This window comes from Siphateles boraxobius, unplaced genomic scaffold (assembly GCF_051911475.1).
Source record: "Siphateles boraxobius isolate OS27281-9 unplaced genomic scaffold, OSU_SipBor_1 149, whole genome shotgun sequence".
NCBI lineage: Eukaryota > Metazoa > Chordata > Actinopteri > Cypriniformes > Leuciscidae > Siphateles > Siphateles boraxobius.
The window spans coordinates 107536-128044 of NW_027508754.1; the positions used below are offsets into that span (position 1 = coordinate 107536).

Genomic DNA, 20509 nt, shown 5'->3' on the forward strand with positions numbered 1-20509 from the left:
TCATGCATTTCAAAAGCAGTCAAAGCAGATATTAGTTCAGATTATTAAACGCTGCAATCCAGAACCTGTTGAACCGCATCACTGCTGAATGCATCTACTGTAACTCCTCGAGAAACGCACAAAAAGAGTTTATGAAGCTATATTTATATCAAGTTGCAAGTTACCAGACTAAAATATGTCGTTCTAACCACATACCACATTTTTCTGGATCAAATGCAAGGACAAATGCAAAATAATTCTGCGCTGTAAACTCTCAGACAGCAATCAGGAACCTGTAGCTGAACTGGCCAAGCGCTCGCAACGTCAAGATCAAGGGTTTGAATCTCACTGACACTGATATAGTATAAAAGTTAAATGCAATGTGAGTCACTCTGGATAAAAGCACCATAACACCATATTCAAAGAGAGCACTCTTAATGCTCATTATTGCCTTGCTGAATTTATTTAATTTAATTGTATTGTATACTTATTTTATTACCATTACAGGACCCTTATTTTTTTAATATTTATGTTTTGGCTTTATTGTATGTAAAGCAACTCTAGGGACTTTGAAATGATAAAGTACTAGTAGGTAAACAGGGCCCTCTGGAGGTTGAAGATACAATCATCAGTGATGCAGTTTAGAGAGAGAGAAACAGGAAACGCATCACATCAAACAGGAAGTGCACACGCTGTACTCTACCAGCTCTCTGTGCAATACGAGCTGCACCAGATCCTGAGAAAGACACAATTCGGTTAAACAACGCACAAACACACAATCATTAACACCCCAAGCATCATAAACAGTCAGTTTCTTTCATCCACTCAGCACACTTCTTTAGTTAATGAAAATCGGTTAGTTTAAACTGTGTATGAAACTATCCTGACAAACACAAAAGCTTAGCAGTGCGATGTGATGTGAAGCTCACCTCCAGCATCTGCACCACACCTTCATGCTCTCTTTTGGCAAATAACTGAGCCTGTGGAACCAGAACACACTCTTAAACACAAAATAACACATACAACTATCTTATAAAGACATACGTGCAATATATACATGTATATACACACAGTGGTGGCCAAAATGATTAGAACGGTAAGATTTTTTTAATGTTTCTAAAGAAGTCTCAATATATTAAAATGATTTTAAAATATAAAAATATTTCACAATATTACTGTGTTGGCTGTATTTTGGATCAAATAAATGAAGCCTTGGTGAACAGCAGAGACTTCTTTTAAAACATTAAAAAAATCTTACCGTTCTAATAATTTTGGCCATGTGTATATGTATACACATACCGGCACATGCATACATATAACACACACACACACACACATATATATATATATATATATATACATACAGTAATCAACATTTGAAGTGGATCAAAACCTTTTATCAAAGCTATACATGAATTTTAAACAATACCCGTTCTTAGGACAACTTTGATGAACTTTTTTGATCCACTTTAAATGTTGACTACTGTATGTATATATATATATATATATATATATATATATATATATATATATATATATATATATATAAAAATAAAACAGATTGGAAAAATTAAAAACTGAAATCTCTTAACTTAAATTGGCAAATATAATTTTACACAATACCCAGCACTGTGAACTAATATGAACAATGAACAATACTGTAGTGTTTTTTATAAACCATCATTAACAAAGGTTAAGAAACGCTGTAAAAATATATATTTCTCATAGTTAGTTAATGTACAATGCCGTTCAAAAGTTTTTTGCGATCAGTACGTTTTTTTTTTTTTTTTTAAAGTCTCTTCTGCTCACCAAGGCTACATTTATTTGATAAAAAATACAAAACAAACAATAATATTGTGAAATATTATTACACTTTAAAATAACCGTTTTTTATGTGAATATATAGTAAAGTGTAATTTATTCCTGTGATCAAAGCTGAATTTTCAGCATCATTAATCCAGTCTTCAGTGTCACATGATCCTTCAGAAATCAGTATAATATGATGATTTGATGCTCAAGAAACATTTATGATTATTATCAATGTTGAAAACAGTTTTTTTGATGAATAGAAAGATCAAAAGAACAGAATTTATCTGGAATAGAATCTTTTTTTACATTATGTCTTTTGATAAATTGAATGCATCCTTGCTGAATAAAAGTATTAATTTCTTCACTTTCTTTAAAAATAATCAAAATTAGAATTAAAAATTCTTCCTGGCCCCCAACCTTTAAACTGTAGTGTATAATATTACAAAATATTATATTTCAAATAATTGCGGTTCTTTTGAACTTTTTATTAAATCAAAGAACCCTGAAAAAAAATTACACAACTGTTTTCAACATTGATAATAATAATAATAAATGTTTTTTGAGCATCAAATCATGATATTATAGTGATTTCTGAAGGATCATGTGACACTGAAGACTGGAGTAATGATGCTGAAAAATCAGCTTTGATCACAGGAATAAATTACACTTTACTTTATATTCAAACAGAAAACATTTATTTTCAATTTGTAATAATATTTTACAATATTACTGTTTTGTTTTTTAAATCAAATAAATGCAGCCTTGGTGAGCAGAAGAGTCTTCTTTTAAAAACATAAAAAACCGTACCGATTCCAAACTTTTGAATGGCAGTGTATGCATTAATAAATTAGACATTTAAAGTGTTTTAGGCAAACTCAATATGCAAGAATGTGATTTCGCTTAGAATGACAACAGATGGGGACATTTTCCTGTTATCTCTGTAAAGCTGCTTTGAAACAATCTGTATTGTAAAAAGCGCTATATAAATAAAGGTGTCTTGACTAACAGATCATCGGGGTTCATGAATACGAAGCACAAACATCGTTATGTAAATCATGAGTGTGTTACAGGACTGACCCGCTGAAGCCGCTTGATTTCATCCTGCTTGAACGTGAGGATTGCCAGTGCCTGTTCATGCTCCAGTTCCAGCTGTTGCCTGCGATCGGCGACCTCTCGCATGTGCTGCCACAACACAACCACACAAACCAGTCACACTAAACTGTGGGGAAGCCCATTAAACGGGATTCTGAGTGTATGTGTGTGTGTGTGTGTTACCTTTAGGACCTGCTCTAGGTTCTCCAGCTTTGCACGGAGTCGCTGGTTCTCCTCCAGTACTGAACTATGCTGAGCGCTCGAAACACAGAGCTGTTCCTTTAGCTCCTCATTTTCAGCCTGAGACTACAGAAACATGGTGACACTTTACAATAATGTTCATTAGTTGCATTAACTCACATGAAATAACAATGATCAATATTTATTCATCTTTGCTAGGTAGTTTATACAAATCCAGCTGTTCATTTTTTGTTCATGTTAGTTCACAGTTCATTACCTAATGTTAACAAATACATCCTTTGATTTTAATAACGTATTAGTAAATGTTGAAAGGAATATTAACTAAGATTAATAAATGCTGAAGTATTGTTCATTCTTAGTTTATGTTAACTAACGTAGTTAACTAATGAACCTATTTAAAGTGTTACCAGAAACATTCTATGGTTACACTGGTTTTTAATACCGAGGGGATCATAAAAAACTTCATTTTCCATTTAAAGACCTGATATTCTTAAATTGGTATCAGCAGGTACATTACTTAAATAACCCACTGACAACATGCCCAGCTATAGGGGCAACAAGTGCTAAAGAAAACCTATTATGCCCATTTTTAAAGTCTTAATGTTGTTTTTTTGCTCTACTAGAACAGGTTGATTATTTTCCCAGAAACATTATATGGTTACACTGGTTTTTAATACCCAGGGGATCATAAAAAACGTCATTTTCAATTTAAAGACCTGGGGCCAGTTGCATAAACATAGCCAATATATTAAGACTGTCTCTACGTTTATATATAGCTGACTTAAAACAGTTATGAACAGTTTAAAAGAAAAAAATATGATGACTAACTTTTAAGATTAGTTTTAGCAGTTTATGCAACTGGCCCCAGGCTGGGCTGAATCCAAAATTGCCCCCTATACCCTCATATAAGGAATTATTCGAGGGGAAATCCATTTGTAGTGGTGTCCGAAACCATAGTGGACGTACGAGTGTTCAGCCGATGTACACTCAACGACCGTCCAAATTCACTCCCTCGTTTTCATTCAGTTCTTCAAGTGCACTGCATTAGTGGACTAATGTAGGGAATAGGGACTGAGGGTTTCAGATTCAGCCCTGGTATTCTTAAATTAATTGCCAATTATCAGAAGGTAAATTAATTAAACAACCCACTGACAACATGCCCTCCTATAGGGGCACACAAGTGTTAAAGAGGACCTATTATGCTCTTTTAGGCTCTACTAGAACAGTTTTTCCTGCTTGAATGTTGATTATTTTCCTCATATTCTCCATTGTTGCGGCTCCTCTCTTCCCAGTCTGTCAGTAACGCTCCGTTTACTTCCTGTCTCTATGAAGCCCCTCCTTTTGAAAAGCAGACTGAGCTCTGATTGGTTGGATGGAGCAGTGTGTTGTTATTGGTCGAGCGCTTCGAGTGTGTTTGGGAAATGTCCCGCCTCTCACCAGAACCGCCAGTTTAACACACTACTAACTAACTCAACCAGGCCCCGTCCCTTTATTCTGCGTGTGAATTATTTAAATGAGGAATATTGTGACGTGTTCGTTCCCGGAAGAAACTCAAGACTACAATGGAGGCGTTTCAGGAGTTCAGAAACACTGACACTGAAATAGAGAAGAACTCCTGCTGGAGGGACTTTTTCAGAGCTTTTTCGTGCGAAATAAGCAATATTACACACTATAGAAATGTAAAAAAGAATATAAGGTCCCCTTTGATAACATTATACGTCGAGCGGTGAGCGTTCCACCTGGTCAAGCAGCTGAGCCTTTCTCCTGAGGAGTTCTGCCTCCTCTTCTAAGTGCTCATTTCTGCTGCGCTCGTCCACAAGCTGGTTCTCCTGTGAACACACACACACACACACACACGTACCGAATTATCAAGTCTGAAATGCAGGAGACATGCAAATAAGCATTTAAATAACAAACTCACCAAATCGAGACATCGTTTCTGTCTCTTCCGGACCTCATGCTCAAGAACTTCACATTCTTTCCTCTTCTTGCCCAACTCACTTTCCTACAGAGACATCATTTAACTTTTTCAGAAACATGAATAGCATAGAATGTTTTGAATAGCATGAATAACATGAATAGCAAGTCATTCCTTAAAAAAAAAAAAAAAAAAAAAAATATATATATATATACTGTATTTATAGTTTAAAAAATAATTTTGAAAATAGCAATTTATAAAAGATAAAATACAATATTTTGCAGCTGAACAAAACCAGAAAATTATATATATATATATATATATTAGGGATGTGCAAAGCAGCCGGTATTTGTATCTGTATTTGTTGAGGGGAGGGAAGTATTTGTATTCGAGTAAAATTCAAAATAGGCGTAAAAATTCAGGGTTTTTTTTGCGTTACACTTCTAATTTATGTTATAATATAAGTATTCTTTAATTATATCCATTATAATAATTATGGATATTCAATATTGGTTGATGTTTTACATAACAGCCATTACCTCATCCATGGTTAAACCAACGACTAATAAAATACCATTGTGAAGAATAATACTGTGTCGAGAATACTGAAGCCAAAAATTATCCTTAATTTTGCATTAATTTAAAACACATTGCTGCACAGAGCAGACCAAGGCAATGCAGCTCGCGCGCCTATTGGTTGCTCTGCGGAAACTGTGTGGCGTGGGCGCCCTTGCGCATCACATCCCGCCAGAATGGGCGTGGCTTAAGTCTATATAAGCGGAGTCCAGATAGGATGTTCTTTGGTTTTTCACACTGAAGCGAAACCAGAACGTAGCACAAGCACGGCAGGGTTACGCAACACTCATCTAGTGAGAACCGAGGTTACGTTATTAACCGAGAGCGTTCTCTTACGAGAGTACTCTCGTGTTGCGTAAGCTAGCTTATGCTACGGGAACCCAATCTAAAACGCCGTGCGTGCTGAAGTAAATACTTTCACTTCAAACTCACTAAATCCCAGCCTCAGCCCATTCAGAAATGCCGGTACTTGGGAAGGAACCTTTTTGAAAAGTTTCACCAAAGTTTTACATGAATTTTGAACAATACCCATTCCTGTCTTAGGACAACTTTGATTAACTTTTTTGATCCACTTCAAATGTTGACTACTGTATATTTCCACTATAAAATTTTTGAAGACTTCCATCATCATTTTTAAATTCCCTGATAATACCCGGTTTACCATGACTGTGGAAATCCTGTATATATTTATTTGTCAGATCAATTTCATTGATTTATTTGTCCCAGGCTCAGATAAATTTGACATCATGACATTGTTGGAAGTGCAGAATCTGTGCATATAAGAGTATTTGATGCCTGAGATTACAGTGTAAGTGTACGTGCATCTCTAGGTCAGTGATCATGTGACTCTTACCAGCAACTGAAGACGCTCTTCTGTGGTCTGCTCTTCCTGGTGGGCGGGGCTTGTGCCCTGTTCGGGCCTTACATTTGTTTGGGACTCCTCCCACTCTGCAGGAGTCTCCTCCCCCTTAGCAGGGGCCTCATCTACTACTGTGGGCAGGGTTTCAAACGCAACCTAAAGTAAAAGAAGAAAAAAAAGGTAAAGGACCTATAAACTGCAACCAAACATGCAGCAGAAGAGGGTAACGCACGCTATTCCATGTTTTAGAATTTAACATTGAAAATGCATATAGATATACTACTGATGACAAACCCCTGAATCAAAAATATCTTATTCTCATAATACAAAAATCCTGCAACGATACAGTACAAAGAATTTTAGATTCTAACAAACAAACAAACAAATAAATGCATGAAACAAACATTATTATGATACATGCATACATTACCATTTAAATAAACAAATAAATACATTGTACAATAATGACAAAAGAGTAACACTACAGCACATTACTGATAAGTGAAGGGTGTGGTTTAAATGTGTCATGAATTTGTTATGAAAATAGTTAACAAAAAATCTTAATGGTCTTCAAGTCGACATTAAATGCTATTCCTTTAAGGTTCATAATGTGACCTATTTCTGAGTGAAACTGCATATTCAAAAACAAAAACATTGACATTTCTTGTCAGTTTTCATGAGATTTGTCTTTCTACTGTTCATGTGAAATGGTCATTTATTTTTTTATTTTTTTTGTTGAAGACATCAGTCATGGGAAAAAATGACATTTGTCTCAGCTCGTCTTTCCTCGGAAGGTTAAGGGTCAAATGCCTTAGTGGCTAATTTTAGGGGCCGTACCTACTTACGCTCTAAGTGGAACTATTCCACTGTGGCCAAAGCCACGACCTGGTAACAGGATCAAAGAGCCGACGCAGCGCAGCCGGGACGAAGAGTCATTCGTCAGCATTCAGACCGTACTACACACTCATTAGCATCTCACACACACATTTTACATTTACATTTACATTTATTCATTTAGCTGACGCTTTTATCCAAAGCGACTTACAATTGCTATATATGTCAGAGGTCGCACGCCTCTGGAGCAACTAGGGGTTAAGTGTCTTGCTCAGGGACACATTGGTGTCTCACAGTGGATTCGAACCCGGGTCTCTCACACCAAAGGCATGTGTCTTATCCACTGCGCCATCACCACCCCCTCTCACACTCTCACTGACTGCCCAACACACCAAACTTTAGCACTTATACAAGCTATATTCATAACATACCGAAGCAGATCCATAAAGAGGAGGAATATTTAGCCAGTCAGAAGAATAAATGCTAGTTTGTTATTTTATTATAACGATTCAGCGCAACTGTTGGCTATCCTATCCATTTTATCCAAAGAGAAATTAAATATTACAGTACAAAACCTTTTCAAACAAAGGCGTCACATGATGGTTTTTAATGTGTTCCTTCAGTGTGTAAAGTATCCGATTGTGCATGTATACGATCTGCAAAGTTACAAAGCTCACAGTCTCCCACGAGAGAACAGAAAACACTGATCCAGACCTCGAAGTCCAGATATTACCTCAAACGTATACGTCACAATGCATATAGTAGCATAACACTCGCCATACACAAAGAGAGAAGATGCTGTGTGTTTGGATGCAAAAGCTTAACCGCTGTGTTCGGCCTTCTAAAAACTGATGAAATTAGGAATCAGAGGTTAAGATTGATTTATAAAGCTGTTCCTGAGCAGAACAACCCAAACCTTTGCTTGTGTAAAGCATATTTTACAGAGGACAACTTCCTGAACCTAAGAAAGTATTTGAACAAAGACTGAAACGTTCTGCTCAAGTCTTGCTTGGAAAGTTGTTTCTGATCGATCGGCTTGATCATCTGCATTTTTAGAATCCGACTCGGGCTCGAACTGATATGATAAAACCGACGACATTGTTATTAACTGTGTGTTTGCAAATGATCAACGCCTTGGAAGCTGAAGCTCGTGATTATGGTAAGGGTCGTTACATTTCCGACACACACTCAAGGTGTTCGGCCAATCACAACGCACTGGGCCTGCTGGCCAACCAGAGCAGAAGAAGGGTCTTTTGTAGAAATCAAACGTTTCAGACAGACTGCGAATAGAGGAGCTGCAATAATGTACAGCATCGGTTCCCAACAGGGGGTCTCGGGCCACAAGGGGGCGTCAGCGAGCTCTTTGGGGGATCGTGTCATATTTTGAAAAGTGTTGAACAGTGAGCATTAAAGCAGCAGTCCGTAACTTTTTTTGTGTTCAAAATTTACTAAATTTGTATAATGAGCGAGTACATCATGAATCCCTTTTCCAAACCGTGTTTTTGTCTTATCAAGAGTTACTATTGTACACCTATAATAAGTGTTTATATTGGGACTATTTTACACTGGTTCGGGTCGCACCGCTGCGGTGTAACCCAGTGACTCGTCATAGACATAAACAGAGAGAAGTAGCTCCGGCTACAATGTTCTTCCGCAATACGCATTATTCTGTTAATAAATGCATGTTTATTAATCGCTAGAGCGCCAAACGATCATATTACATTAGCTAATTTTATTCACAGTCCCCTGGCTGACCAAAGAAATGGGTTTTTAAAGAGGTCCCAGACACCAGTACATTTTGTTATAGCCTATATTAATCCCTACACTCAAGTGTGAAATACTGATATTTTTGTTAATGCATTTCAAATAGCGCCAATTAATAGCTACTCCTAGGCTTACGTTTTTAAATTACAAATGGCCTAATGATGTTTTTGCTATAGTATTTTCAATATTATACACTATTATTTGTGCATAAACATATCTGGTTATAGTAATAAACATACTGTTTGTTTAAAAACAAAACATTTTGTCATCCTTGCTGTAAGCTTACAAGAGCGACAATATCATTCAATGTGAAGGGGGGCCCTAAAATATTTTCTTGGTAAAAAGGGGGTCTGATGTACAGTATGCAAAAATAATGTGTTTTTTGGACATTAAAGCATGTTAACCTATTCTATTACATCCAAAAAACGAAATAATGAACTTTTAAAATACCATTATATGACCCCTTAAAAATATATTGTTCTGTTCCTTAAAATCAATGAATGCTTCTTGAGACTAGTTGGGGGCAGTCATGGCCTAATGGTAGCAGAGTTGGACTGGTGACCTAAAGGTTGCTGGTTCGATTCCAGTACCGGCAGGAATATGACTGAGGTGTCCTTGAGCAAGACACCTAACCCCCAATCGCTCCCGGGGCGCTACTCAAGGCTGCCCGCTGCTCCGGGTGTGTGTATCCACGTTTGCAGTGTGTGTGTGTTAACTACTCACTACTCTGCTCCTAATGTGTGTGCACTTACTTTGATGGGTTAAATGCAGAGGTCAAATTCCAAGTATGGGTTACCATACTTGGTCATCACGTGTCACTTTCACTTTTTAGTTGTTAATTCCATGCATAAAATACTAAATAAATTTATCAGTGTAGGTAAGTATATGAAACAGTGTCTATCGCCAGCTGGCCGTGAAATGCATTGTTGTGAGAACATGAATGTGAACAGAATGTGAACAACGCTCGGGACAGTTGACAGGCCAGCGCTGCATTGTCACAAAGGTTTAAGTCTTGCCAATGAAATATTCAAGCACAAGAAGATACGAAAGGGAACTCAATTTGCTCCTCGTTAGCGAAGCGCGCACCAAGAAATCCACGTCTCAGACAGCACGCGAATACTGAATGAGCTCACTTTCATGTCTTCTTACGCTTGAACAGACATATTAAAACTCAATAATGTCAAAATGCCGTCTTGACAAGTATCCTCATATAAATAGTGAGTTATTTCTTAAGTCAACGTAAACAGTCGCATGTGTAACAGTATATTGGATCCAGGTCTTAAAGTGACATCAGCCTAATATTCCTGCTACTGTCTGTTTTTAATGTTAATCAAACTACTTACCAAAACAACTTTAATAAGGATTAATTGATTTTTTATTACATTCTTAAGTCAACGGCCATTGGCAGGTGTGGCAAAAAATTTGTTTTGGCCCTGTGTATAATGCATTATAAGGTATTCATAATGTTCTTAATAATGCATAATATCTTTTCATAAATAATTTTAACCAAAGTTAAAATGCATTATAATATTTGCAGATTCCTTGTTACATCCAAAATGAGTGGTTTGTCATGTATTTGAATGCATTATACTTTCTAAAGGTGTGTTCAATGCATAGATAAGTATTATAATGTATTATTTTATAATAATACTGTGGTTACAATTATTCATGAGACCATACATGAGACTTATAAAGTGCATTATTAATGCATTATTGCCAATGAGATTTCATAAAATAATTCTTAATACATAAAAGAATCTGTAATATTCAACGTAAGTGACAGTGACAAGCAAACGAAGGTTTACACAGCAATGCAAAATGACAAATCTGCTTAAACCGTTTACAAATCAGCAGCAAAAAAAACTTCATTAGCTCTAATTGAAGGCTTATCACACGCTAGTCCAGATACGCTGAAATCTGTCATCTGTGGACGTCTGTATAACAGAAATGTTTCACTAGATGAATTAACCAAGCAGAACTGAGTGACGACTTCTTTTTTACTGTCATTATGGATCTTATTGCACCTCTCTTCCAAAATGCAAAATAAATGGAAACTAAATTAAAATGAACATCATCATTTCTTATTTACAATGCATAAAACGTAATAATTCTGCAGTGAGGAGAACCCCAAAAGTGTCACAATTGCCGACAATCTACTATACGCCTTATAATAATAAATAATCATATAATGTTAATGTCTGATGAAGGTCCTGAAGATAATTATAGTCAGCATATTTATTTCTAAAACGCTTTAAACAATATAAGAGGTCATATAAGAGGTCATTGTGCTGTAAAAATATCCTGTCGGTTTCAGGACTCAAAACTGCCTCGTTAGCTCAAAAACAGCTTTTATTGAAACTAAGGTCTCAAAGCGACTCAGTATGACGTCACAGTGTGACAAAGGACCGCCTCTGCAGAGGAAGATCGACGCCCACTTCTATATTAGCCCCGCCCACTGATTCACACATGTCATGTAGTGGTAATGCTGCCTTCACACGCTATTGGAAATTATCGTAACCAAGTTTCCTAATAAAAATAAATTGGACATGCGACAACTTAAATTTAAATGCGGTGAGCTCGTAATCCTGACGTCAGAAGTGGGAAGTAGGAAATTTCCGATAGCACATGAAAATAGCATAAATACAAGAGCAAGAGGCGCAAAGAGAGTGTTTTTACCATGTCTCACTATTGCCTTGTCTGTTACAGATCGCTTGATATGTACTCGCTTTACCTTCACTTTACTGAAAATAATGAACGATATGCAACAGATGACGGTACATTCATTTATAACTTATTTAAACAGAACACTGAGTGATCCTGCCAACTATAACTGTGGTAACGTAGCCACAGCCAAGACTTATAAAGCATATGTAATACGCATAAATGTTTTTCAGTTGGCAAAGTTTCAACTATGTAACGAGATAAACACCTTTCTGTAGCGTCTTCATTTCAACACTGATTTAATGTGATAAAATACAATACTACCTCACAAATACATAAGGAATAAAAATAGATAAAATTGGTTAAGTATGGCTGAATATTTCAACATCGGAAGTTTTCAAACCAATTCCATACATGTAATGGCGGGGACATTGAAAATGATTTTAATATGCTTTACAAAATCATAGCAGAGGGCGTTTACCTGTGTTTCAAAAAGAGGGTCAAAAATAGGATAGAAAATAGCATATAACTTCTAAATTAGGATGTAAAAATCTTTCTTACATTATAAGTGAACCTAAAAAAAATGCAGCTCTACAGAAGACAATAGTGTTATTATTCAGCTCAGTTTAATCCAATGAAGAAATAAAATCTGTTTGTAGAGGGAATGTTGCACTCTTCTTCTAAAGTTTGTGATTTGTATTGTTTGAGCTGAACGGCTTTAGTTGTTTGAGCTTCTGCCTTTCATGTTTCATTTGAACTTACACACAGCATGTGATGGAGTTGCAATGCATGAAATGATCTGGCGTTTGAAGGAAACGAGTAAAAGCGCAGAAGTGGCGTCTAGCCAGTTGACCAGACTCTCACTCCATCGTCCCCGAAACACCCGTATAATGACAGATTTGTGCGTCCACTTTTAATTAAACTGCAGCTGCAAAATTTATCGGTTGGGAAACGCTGAGTAGAAAAGGTGAATAGGGTAAAAGAAAATCAATAGTATGATCCAAAAAAGACACTAAATATACCAGTGAACTGGTTCAGCTGAACAACAGCCGAAATGCATCATTTTCCTGTTATCACCATAAAGCTGCTTTGAAACAATCTGTACTGTATAAAGCGCTATAGAAATAAAGCTGACTTTTTTTTTAAACAGCTTGCTTAGGTCTCAGCCATGAACCACATCATGCTACTTGCTATTGCTAGACACCGACAGGTTGAATAGACACAACTGAACAAGATGTTCCTGGAAGTTTAAATGTGCATATCTGCAAAAAGTTTGTCAACTTTTAGTAATAGCATATAGATATTAGCCTCAAAGCTAAATGCATGAACTAAAAGCCACACATATAATATCAGTATGAATGCGATCATAACTATAAGTTACTGATGGCATATTTTGGGCCTGCCTGTGGCTAAAGCTAACACTTGTAAAGCGAACATCCTTTTTCTAAGACTTATAACTCAGTAAAGTAAAGCGATCTGAAACCAAGCCTCGGGTTTAATCTGTATTTTATCAAGCCTGTGGTTCGACCCCATACGCCGGCCTGCGTTGGCTATAAGCACATTGCTGTAATCCCGTGGACTACTGAAACGGGTAACTGGATCACTTCTTTAAAAAGCACCTTAATGGATTGGCCTGCCTGCCGCTGGTTTTCTTCTATAGCACATGCATCAAATGCATTAACACTGAGAGCTTTGTCTGTCATGCATCTTTTATGTTTGCTATTGCAATCTGTCTCACCAGTTGGCAACAAACTCCAACATCTGGCTAACTTTTAAAACACGAAATTTTGTAAAGCATCATCCAAACTAGGCCTAAATGTGCCTCTTCTCCAGCAGCTCTGTGTTTATGCACAATAACGCATGCATTTAGTGCCCAAATGCAATATGATGCGTCACCGAGGGCCGTAATCATACGCTAGCGCTCGCCTGCCAATGACAGGACAGGTGAGTGTTATAATCTGTCCCGCACTGACGGAACGCGCACACACACTCTTCCATCTCTTATAACACATGCATGTTACATCATTTGGACATTCATGCAATTACAACCCGTTCATCTCTGCAACAACTCAAAGTATGCAGATGAATCTGCCACGCATGCACACCTACCCCTCTCCTGTGAGCTGATGGAAAGAAAAGAGTCCGCTCTCTGACTGCGGGAATCTTTGGTTCGCTTTGGGCCGAGGTCGCAGCTACCATCCAAAACCTCTCAATGCTACCAGGGCAACAGGCAGAGGATTATGGGACCGTACCATTCTGCTGTCAAAGGGGATTAGAGCGCACACAACATGGCCCCTTTCTTTCCCTGTGTGTGTGTGTGTTTGTGTGTGTGTGTGTGTGTGTGTCGCAAATGTCCAGATTACCCGTACTGGCGTTCTCATCCAGAGACGGCTTTACAGAGACGATGGGTACGGTTAGATTGAAACTTCAAATGGTCAGTAAATTGGATGTATTTTTTTAATGCCATCCATTAATATGCAACACAAATTCTGCGATAAACAAAAGTTTGGACACATTTCACGAACTAACCTCAAGCATTGATTTAGAAGTCTTTAGCTCACAAAAATGTATAATGAACTGCATAAGAGCTTAAAGCTGATATTTTCTGCACCACTATTGTATAATTTATGTGTTTTTCCAAACCACACCTTCTGCTCCGCCCTCTGACTGCCATTGGACACCAAACATATAGTCCCGCCCACAACTCGCATCATTGGTCGAGTCAGAGATGAGTGTTAAACTGGTGTATGGGAAAGCATTTTCGAATTTCTATGGAAAATATTCTATGAATAAAACAGAAACGTAACTAATCAAAAAAGAAACTAAGACTACATGTACTTTATCGTTAACACAAACAGGTTAAATTAAAATGCACTGAACTTCATCGCGTCAATCAGCGATGCTCGTATAGTCACGACTCGCAGCATGTGAGAGGAATTACTAGCCGAGTGCCTTACAAGCAACTCCCTAATTCACAATCATTTTTAAACATGTTTAACAAATTGGCCTGAATTTGACCGGTGTATAGAAGGCATTCACATGACATCACAGTAGGCGGAGTCACTGCGGTTACACACACTGAGCTGAAAACACACAAAAACACATCTAAAATGGGAAAGAGCTGTGCGATCGACTGTGCAAATATATTCTACAAGAAATCTGAGCACTTTAATTTCGCCAACAAACTTCATCTTGAAGTTTGAACAAGCATCAAGTCAATTCAAATGTATTTGCATAATTCTTCAAAAGTTTTGCGCTTTCAAGCAGCTTTGCAGAAAGTCATAGTTATATATGCGCAATATACACAAACCACACACATATAAAAATCCATGAACTCACACACGCACACGCATATACACAAACGCACACAAACATACACACACACACACACACATATGTACACATATGCACATGCACACATACACACACATGCACATACACAAACGCACACATACATACACACACACACATATGTACACATATGCACATGCACACATACACACACATGCACATACACAAACGCACACATACATATACACACACACACGCACATATACACGCACATACACAAACGCACACATACACACACACACATATATTCACATACGCACATGTACACATACATGAACACACAAACATATGCACGCACGCACACAAACAAACATGAACAAACACACACACATGCACACACACACGAACACAAACATACACACCCACACACGCATGCACACATACACATGAACACAAACATATATATACACACACACAAAAATATACATACGAACACATGCACACCGCATATATCTACTCTATCATTGTGAGGACATTCATTAACCCAATCTCTACCCAGCACAGCTACAGTAACTGCCTAACCTGAACCCTACATCTACCCTTGACCTAATTATACCTAATCCCTAAAACCAAGTCTTGACCTTCAAACAGGCCTTTAAAGAGCTCTTAGAAAGTGAGGATCTGACAAAATGTCCTCACTTCACTCTCTTTGTCCTCACAAAGATAGTTGTACAAGTACACATACATACACACACACACACACACACACTGTGTTGGGTTCAGTATATAGAGTTGCTCATTAGCCAGTATTGCAGATTATGGTGTAGTCCATTACATAAGAGCAGAAACATCATTCATTTCAGTGTAAACACAAAATAAGCCCTGAAAAAACCCCACAGGAAGAGACCCATCGTAAACACGTGGACAATAATCCCGACTCCTTCACAGAGGAAGTGACTCCATCCAGGAAAGAATCCCGTTTATATCAATGACACTTAAGAGCACAGAGAAACGGCTGAGCAATAACAGCATTACAACAGTTCACCAGTGGATTGAGCGGATTAAACCAGGACGGTTAGTGTGATGTAGGCCAGTGGTTTCAACTGGTTTTGCTTCACAACCCAGATTGTGAAGCAAAGACTCCAAAAGAATGATATGAACAATGTGGGAAGAATGGGAAAATTAAAAATCTGCTTCCCAAACATCTCTTGAATTATAATAATTTCACACAAAAACGGTTTTCTGTGACACTTTTAGCAGAGACCATTGACCAAAGTTATTACAGTTAACTAAAACTGTAAGAAAAAAAAATTCTTTTTAAATTATTTATATATATATATATATATACTAGGTTAATTGAAATAAAATGAACATGAACTAAAATTAAATTAAATACAAATACTTATATTTCAACTAGTTTTCAAAGCAACACATTTCTCATCTTCATTTTGTACTGTAACTGAAATAAATTAATAAAAAACAGTATGGAAAAATATTTATTTGAAAAAGATAACAGGAAAAATATATATATCAAAAAAACAACTTATTTCAGCTAGATGGCAACTTAAAAAACTGAAATAAATGTATAAAAAAATTAACTAATAAAAATGACAAAATTACTTAAAATGAACCTAAAAACTAAAATAACACTGCCACTGACCCATTTAGGTAATTTAGGGCTGTCACCAAAGATTATTTTGGTAATCGTGTTATTGGTCGACTATATTGACGATTAATCAGATTTTTTTTTGTGGTAATAAAAATAGACCTAAGTGAACAATAGCCTTAATGACTTAAAATACATATATAATAACAATGGGGCAATAATAATTGGTTCAAAATAAATATGATTTAATTGAACAACACTGTTAAAATACATAATATACATAATATAAACAATTAACTTAAGTATATTATGTATTATATCAAATGCCTGCAGAGCACAGCGGCCTGGTGTTTTTACACTTTACAGCAGATCAAATCCTTGTTTAATATTGGCCAAACTTTTAATTCAAATCTTTAATATTTGGCCACTTCTTTACGATAGAAATGCTACAGCCACTGTGATTTCTTGAAAAAGAACATGTGGACATTAGGCTTGGGCGGTATCCAAATTTTGATACCGTCAAACCTCCTCCCTATTTTACCGGGGTATACGATATTACCGTGACTAATTAAAAATTATGACATAAGGCTCAGACAGCGTCACCAAACTGTTGGCTTGTGTCTACACCGTTCAGAAACTGAATACCAGATCGGGCATAAAAAACACACACAAAAAAAATCAAGGCCAACCCGTGCACGTTGTGTCTGATCCCTGTTGACGGCATTAAATGTAATATGAGCTGGAGCCCTATTTAGACTCGACTATTTTTAATACGTGGGCCGTTATAATATGGTGGCGCCAAATAATTGTTTAACCCAGGTGCTCAGGGGGTGGTAGATATAAATACTATTTATAAATGAGCAAAAATGGGACAATTAATAATATTTAATTATCTTAATTATGACAATTGTATTCATTTTATTAATTCATTTAAATTGAATTAACAAGCAACAAGCCAGAAGTGCATTTGTAAATCCGGTGACACGCGTCCATTGATTTTTATTAATACAACTTTTCTGTCAGTGCTGCAAAGATTAAGCTGACGATCGCCATCTCCTAGTGAACGCGCATATATAGAGAGAAATGCAAATCATGGATTACATAATCAGAAGGTATAGGCTAGCCTTTTTCTTTTCGTTTTGAATTGTTTCGTTTAAAGAAATTGACGATTGATATCTCCGTAGTGAACGCACCTATAGAGAGAAATGCACATCATGGATTAATCCGAGAGTAAATGCTGCCTATATTTCTTTTCATTTTGAATTGTTTCGTTTAAAGAAATTGACGAATCGCCATCTCCATAGTGAACGATAGAGAGAAATGCACATCATGGATTAAATAATCAGAGAGTAGGCTAGCCGATTTCTTTTCGTTTGGAATAGTTTCGTTTAATTTGATGATCGCCATTTCCGTATAGAACGCGCATAGAGAGAAATGCACATCATGGATTAAATAATCAGCGAGTGGCCTATTTCTTTACATTTTGAATTGTTTCGTTTAATGAAATTTCAAGCTTTATTTAGATATCTTTCATGTCTGTGAGACATACACTGAGTTTCGGTTAATTTATAATGAGATTTAAATGCAAGTGACCGCGGCGCGCCAGCGCATGATCATGTCATGATTATGTTGTATGCTATATTTGATTCTTATTTATTATTGGTTGATAAAAAAAAAAAATATTAAAATTAGGATACAATTTATACAAAACGAAATTCACTTTAAAGAAAGGCCTTTTACAAAATGAAACTTAATTAAGTGGTCAATGTCTGACTCCCGATGCATCCCATCTTACTCGTGCTGTTCAGTTTTCATTATCAACGTAAAAAAAAAAATAACATTATAATATTTTAACAAATATAAACGAATGCGCTTATTTAATGAACTCGGGGCAAAATGCATCCTCGCAGCACTGAGTGGGTGGTTGTTTCGGAGATGCGACATTAGGTTAGAGGTGTTTCCATCTCTCGCGGTCACCTTTTTTTTTGCAACATTTACAAATTGCCTAGTCAGTATTTACTGCCTCTCCCTTCTCTCTCTCTCTCTCCTCCACACTGTCACTTGATGACAACTACATAAGCATTTTTAGGCATTGAATAAATTATATTTATTTATTATATATAAGTGCCGGTAATGACGGTATTGAAACTGATACCGTTGCTATTTTAAGACCCCGTGGTATACGATATTACCGAAATACCGCCCAACCCTAGTGGACATCAAAACATGCAAACTCAGAACGAGGGTTTAGACTTTTATTTTGAAATTGTGTTGAACAGTTTGCATATTTAAAAACATACAGATGTATTCTACTGTGTTGGCGTAGGTTTATAAGTGATTTACATCACACATCTGGAGAAATCATGGCGCATGTTGCGTTTCCAGATGAACATTATAAGCAAACCAAACTCACAGCATATACAGAGATGGAGTTTGAGACGCTTGTAAATGATAACAGTGCAACACTTTGCTATGAAACACAAAGCGCATCAGACTTTATATGCATTTCCAAATGCATGTTATTGGAAACTAGGGCTGCACTATTTGGGGAAAATGTCATATTGCGATTATTGAGGTCAATATTGCGGTTGCGATATGCAATATAATAAACAAATGGTTTCATGAGTCAACTTGCTTGATTCTAAAGCAAAATGCACACACAGAGAAGTGATAATTCTGAAATGTGTATTTCTCAACTCAAACTAGCAACAACAACTAAATGATTGATGATGATCAATAAGACATTGATGTCTGGATAAAAATTATCCTTCCTGTCTAACAGGTAGGACAAATATACAGAAATTGAATAAAGTTATCAAACAGTCTGCACTGCATAAATTATATATAGACTAATCCTTATTAAAGCTACAAAAGCTACAGTGAGTAATTTTCTGTGTTCCCATTGTTCTTTGATTAATTTTACTGACAGAAAGCTTTATTGGCTGCTGGCCCTTTAAGAGCAGCCGCTGCTGACAGAGACGAGGATCTCACACACGCCTCATTCTCTCACAAGTCTTTACGTACATCATAACACTGCTCTTATGTAATGAAGATACTCAACAAAATGACATTTTGGCATAATTGTGTGTGTTATTGTTCGTTGAAGCGCGAAAGAGAACCGTTTCTGGCGCACGGCCAGTGGTTGCGCATGATACTGGCGCGCGTCTTTCTGTGAGTCTCAGTCAACACATTCACAGGCAGCGCGCTCTCTTTTGACTTGTCCGCATGAATGGTTTAAAAGCATTCGGATGAATAAGAGAGGGATCATGTAACACTAGCCAAAGGATGACAAAAAATAACAGATGCTGCGTTAATTGCATTACCAGCCCTAATTTGTTTATTTCATGTAAAATCGCAGCATTTTGCGTCATATAATCGCATAGGCTTGATATCGCGATTGTGATTGTGATATGATTAATCGTTCAGCACTATTGGAAACCCACAAAGCCACTCTGAGACACCGAAGAAACACATAACCTGCACGCATGTCAATAATTACAGTGCCGCGGTTCACTCTGAAACACGCAGTGCATATATTTATTTAACTCAATTGCTACTTTTATGATTTCATAATAGCACTATATAATGTTATGATTTTTAAATGCTTTTAATATTGTGCATCCTTAGAAAACGGTCTAATAATGCATTTCATGGATTCTCATCTGTAAAATGCGCCTGATGCGAAGGTTTATATTCATATCACAGAGTGATTTTTTGCTCAATGTCGGGAAACAGGCTTGTTTTGTGTCGGCACTCACCCTGTCGTCTCTGTCTTGTCTCTCTGAAGTGTTTTCTGCAGTCGCGCTGCTCTGATCTCTGGTAGAAGAGACCGACAGCTGTCTCTGGAGACGCAGAACCTCCTTCTGAGACTCCTTCAGGAGACGCTCAAACTCACTGACTCCCACAGGACCCTGAGACA

At 36.9% G+C, this 20509-nt stretch overlaps 1 protein-coding gene across 7 annotated transcripts in view; it reads right to left on the reverse strand.

Moving 5' to 3' along the window:
• The window catches only part of LOC143738540 (RIMS-binding protein 2-like), a 138974-nt gene that overhangs the window by 44385 nt on the left and 74080 nt on the right, over nt 1-20509 (reverse strand). For all 7 annotated transcript variants that reach the window (XM_077230537.1, XM_077230536.1, XM_077230540.1 and 4 more), the window contains exons 6-12: nt 20349-20501; nt 6429-6590; nt 5003-5086; nt 4821-4910; nt 3064-3186; nt 2866-2970; nt 909-959 (exon numbers count right to left, since the gene is read on the reverse strand). In XM_077230537.1, the coding sequence (XP_077086652.1) occupies nt 909-959; nt 2866-2970; nt 3064-3186; nt 4821-4910; nt 5003-5086; nt 6429-6590; nt 20349-20501 (768 nt within the window). The remainder of the gene's footprint in view (nt 1-908; nt 960-2865; nt 2971-3063; nt 3187-4820; nt 4911-5002; nt 5087-6428; nt 6591-20348; nt 20502-20509) is intronic.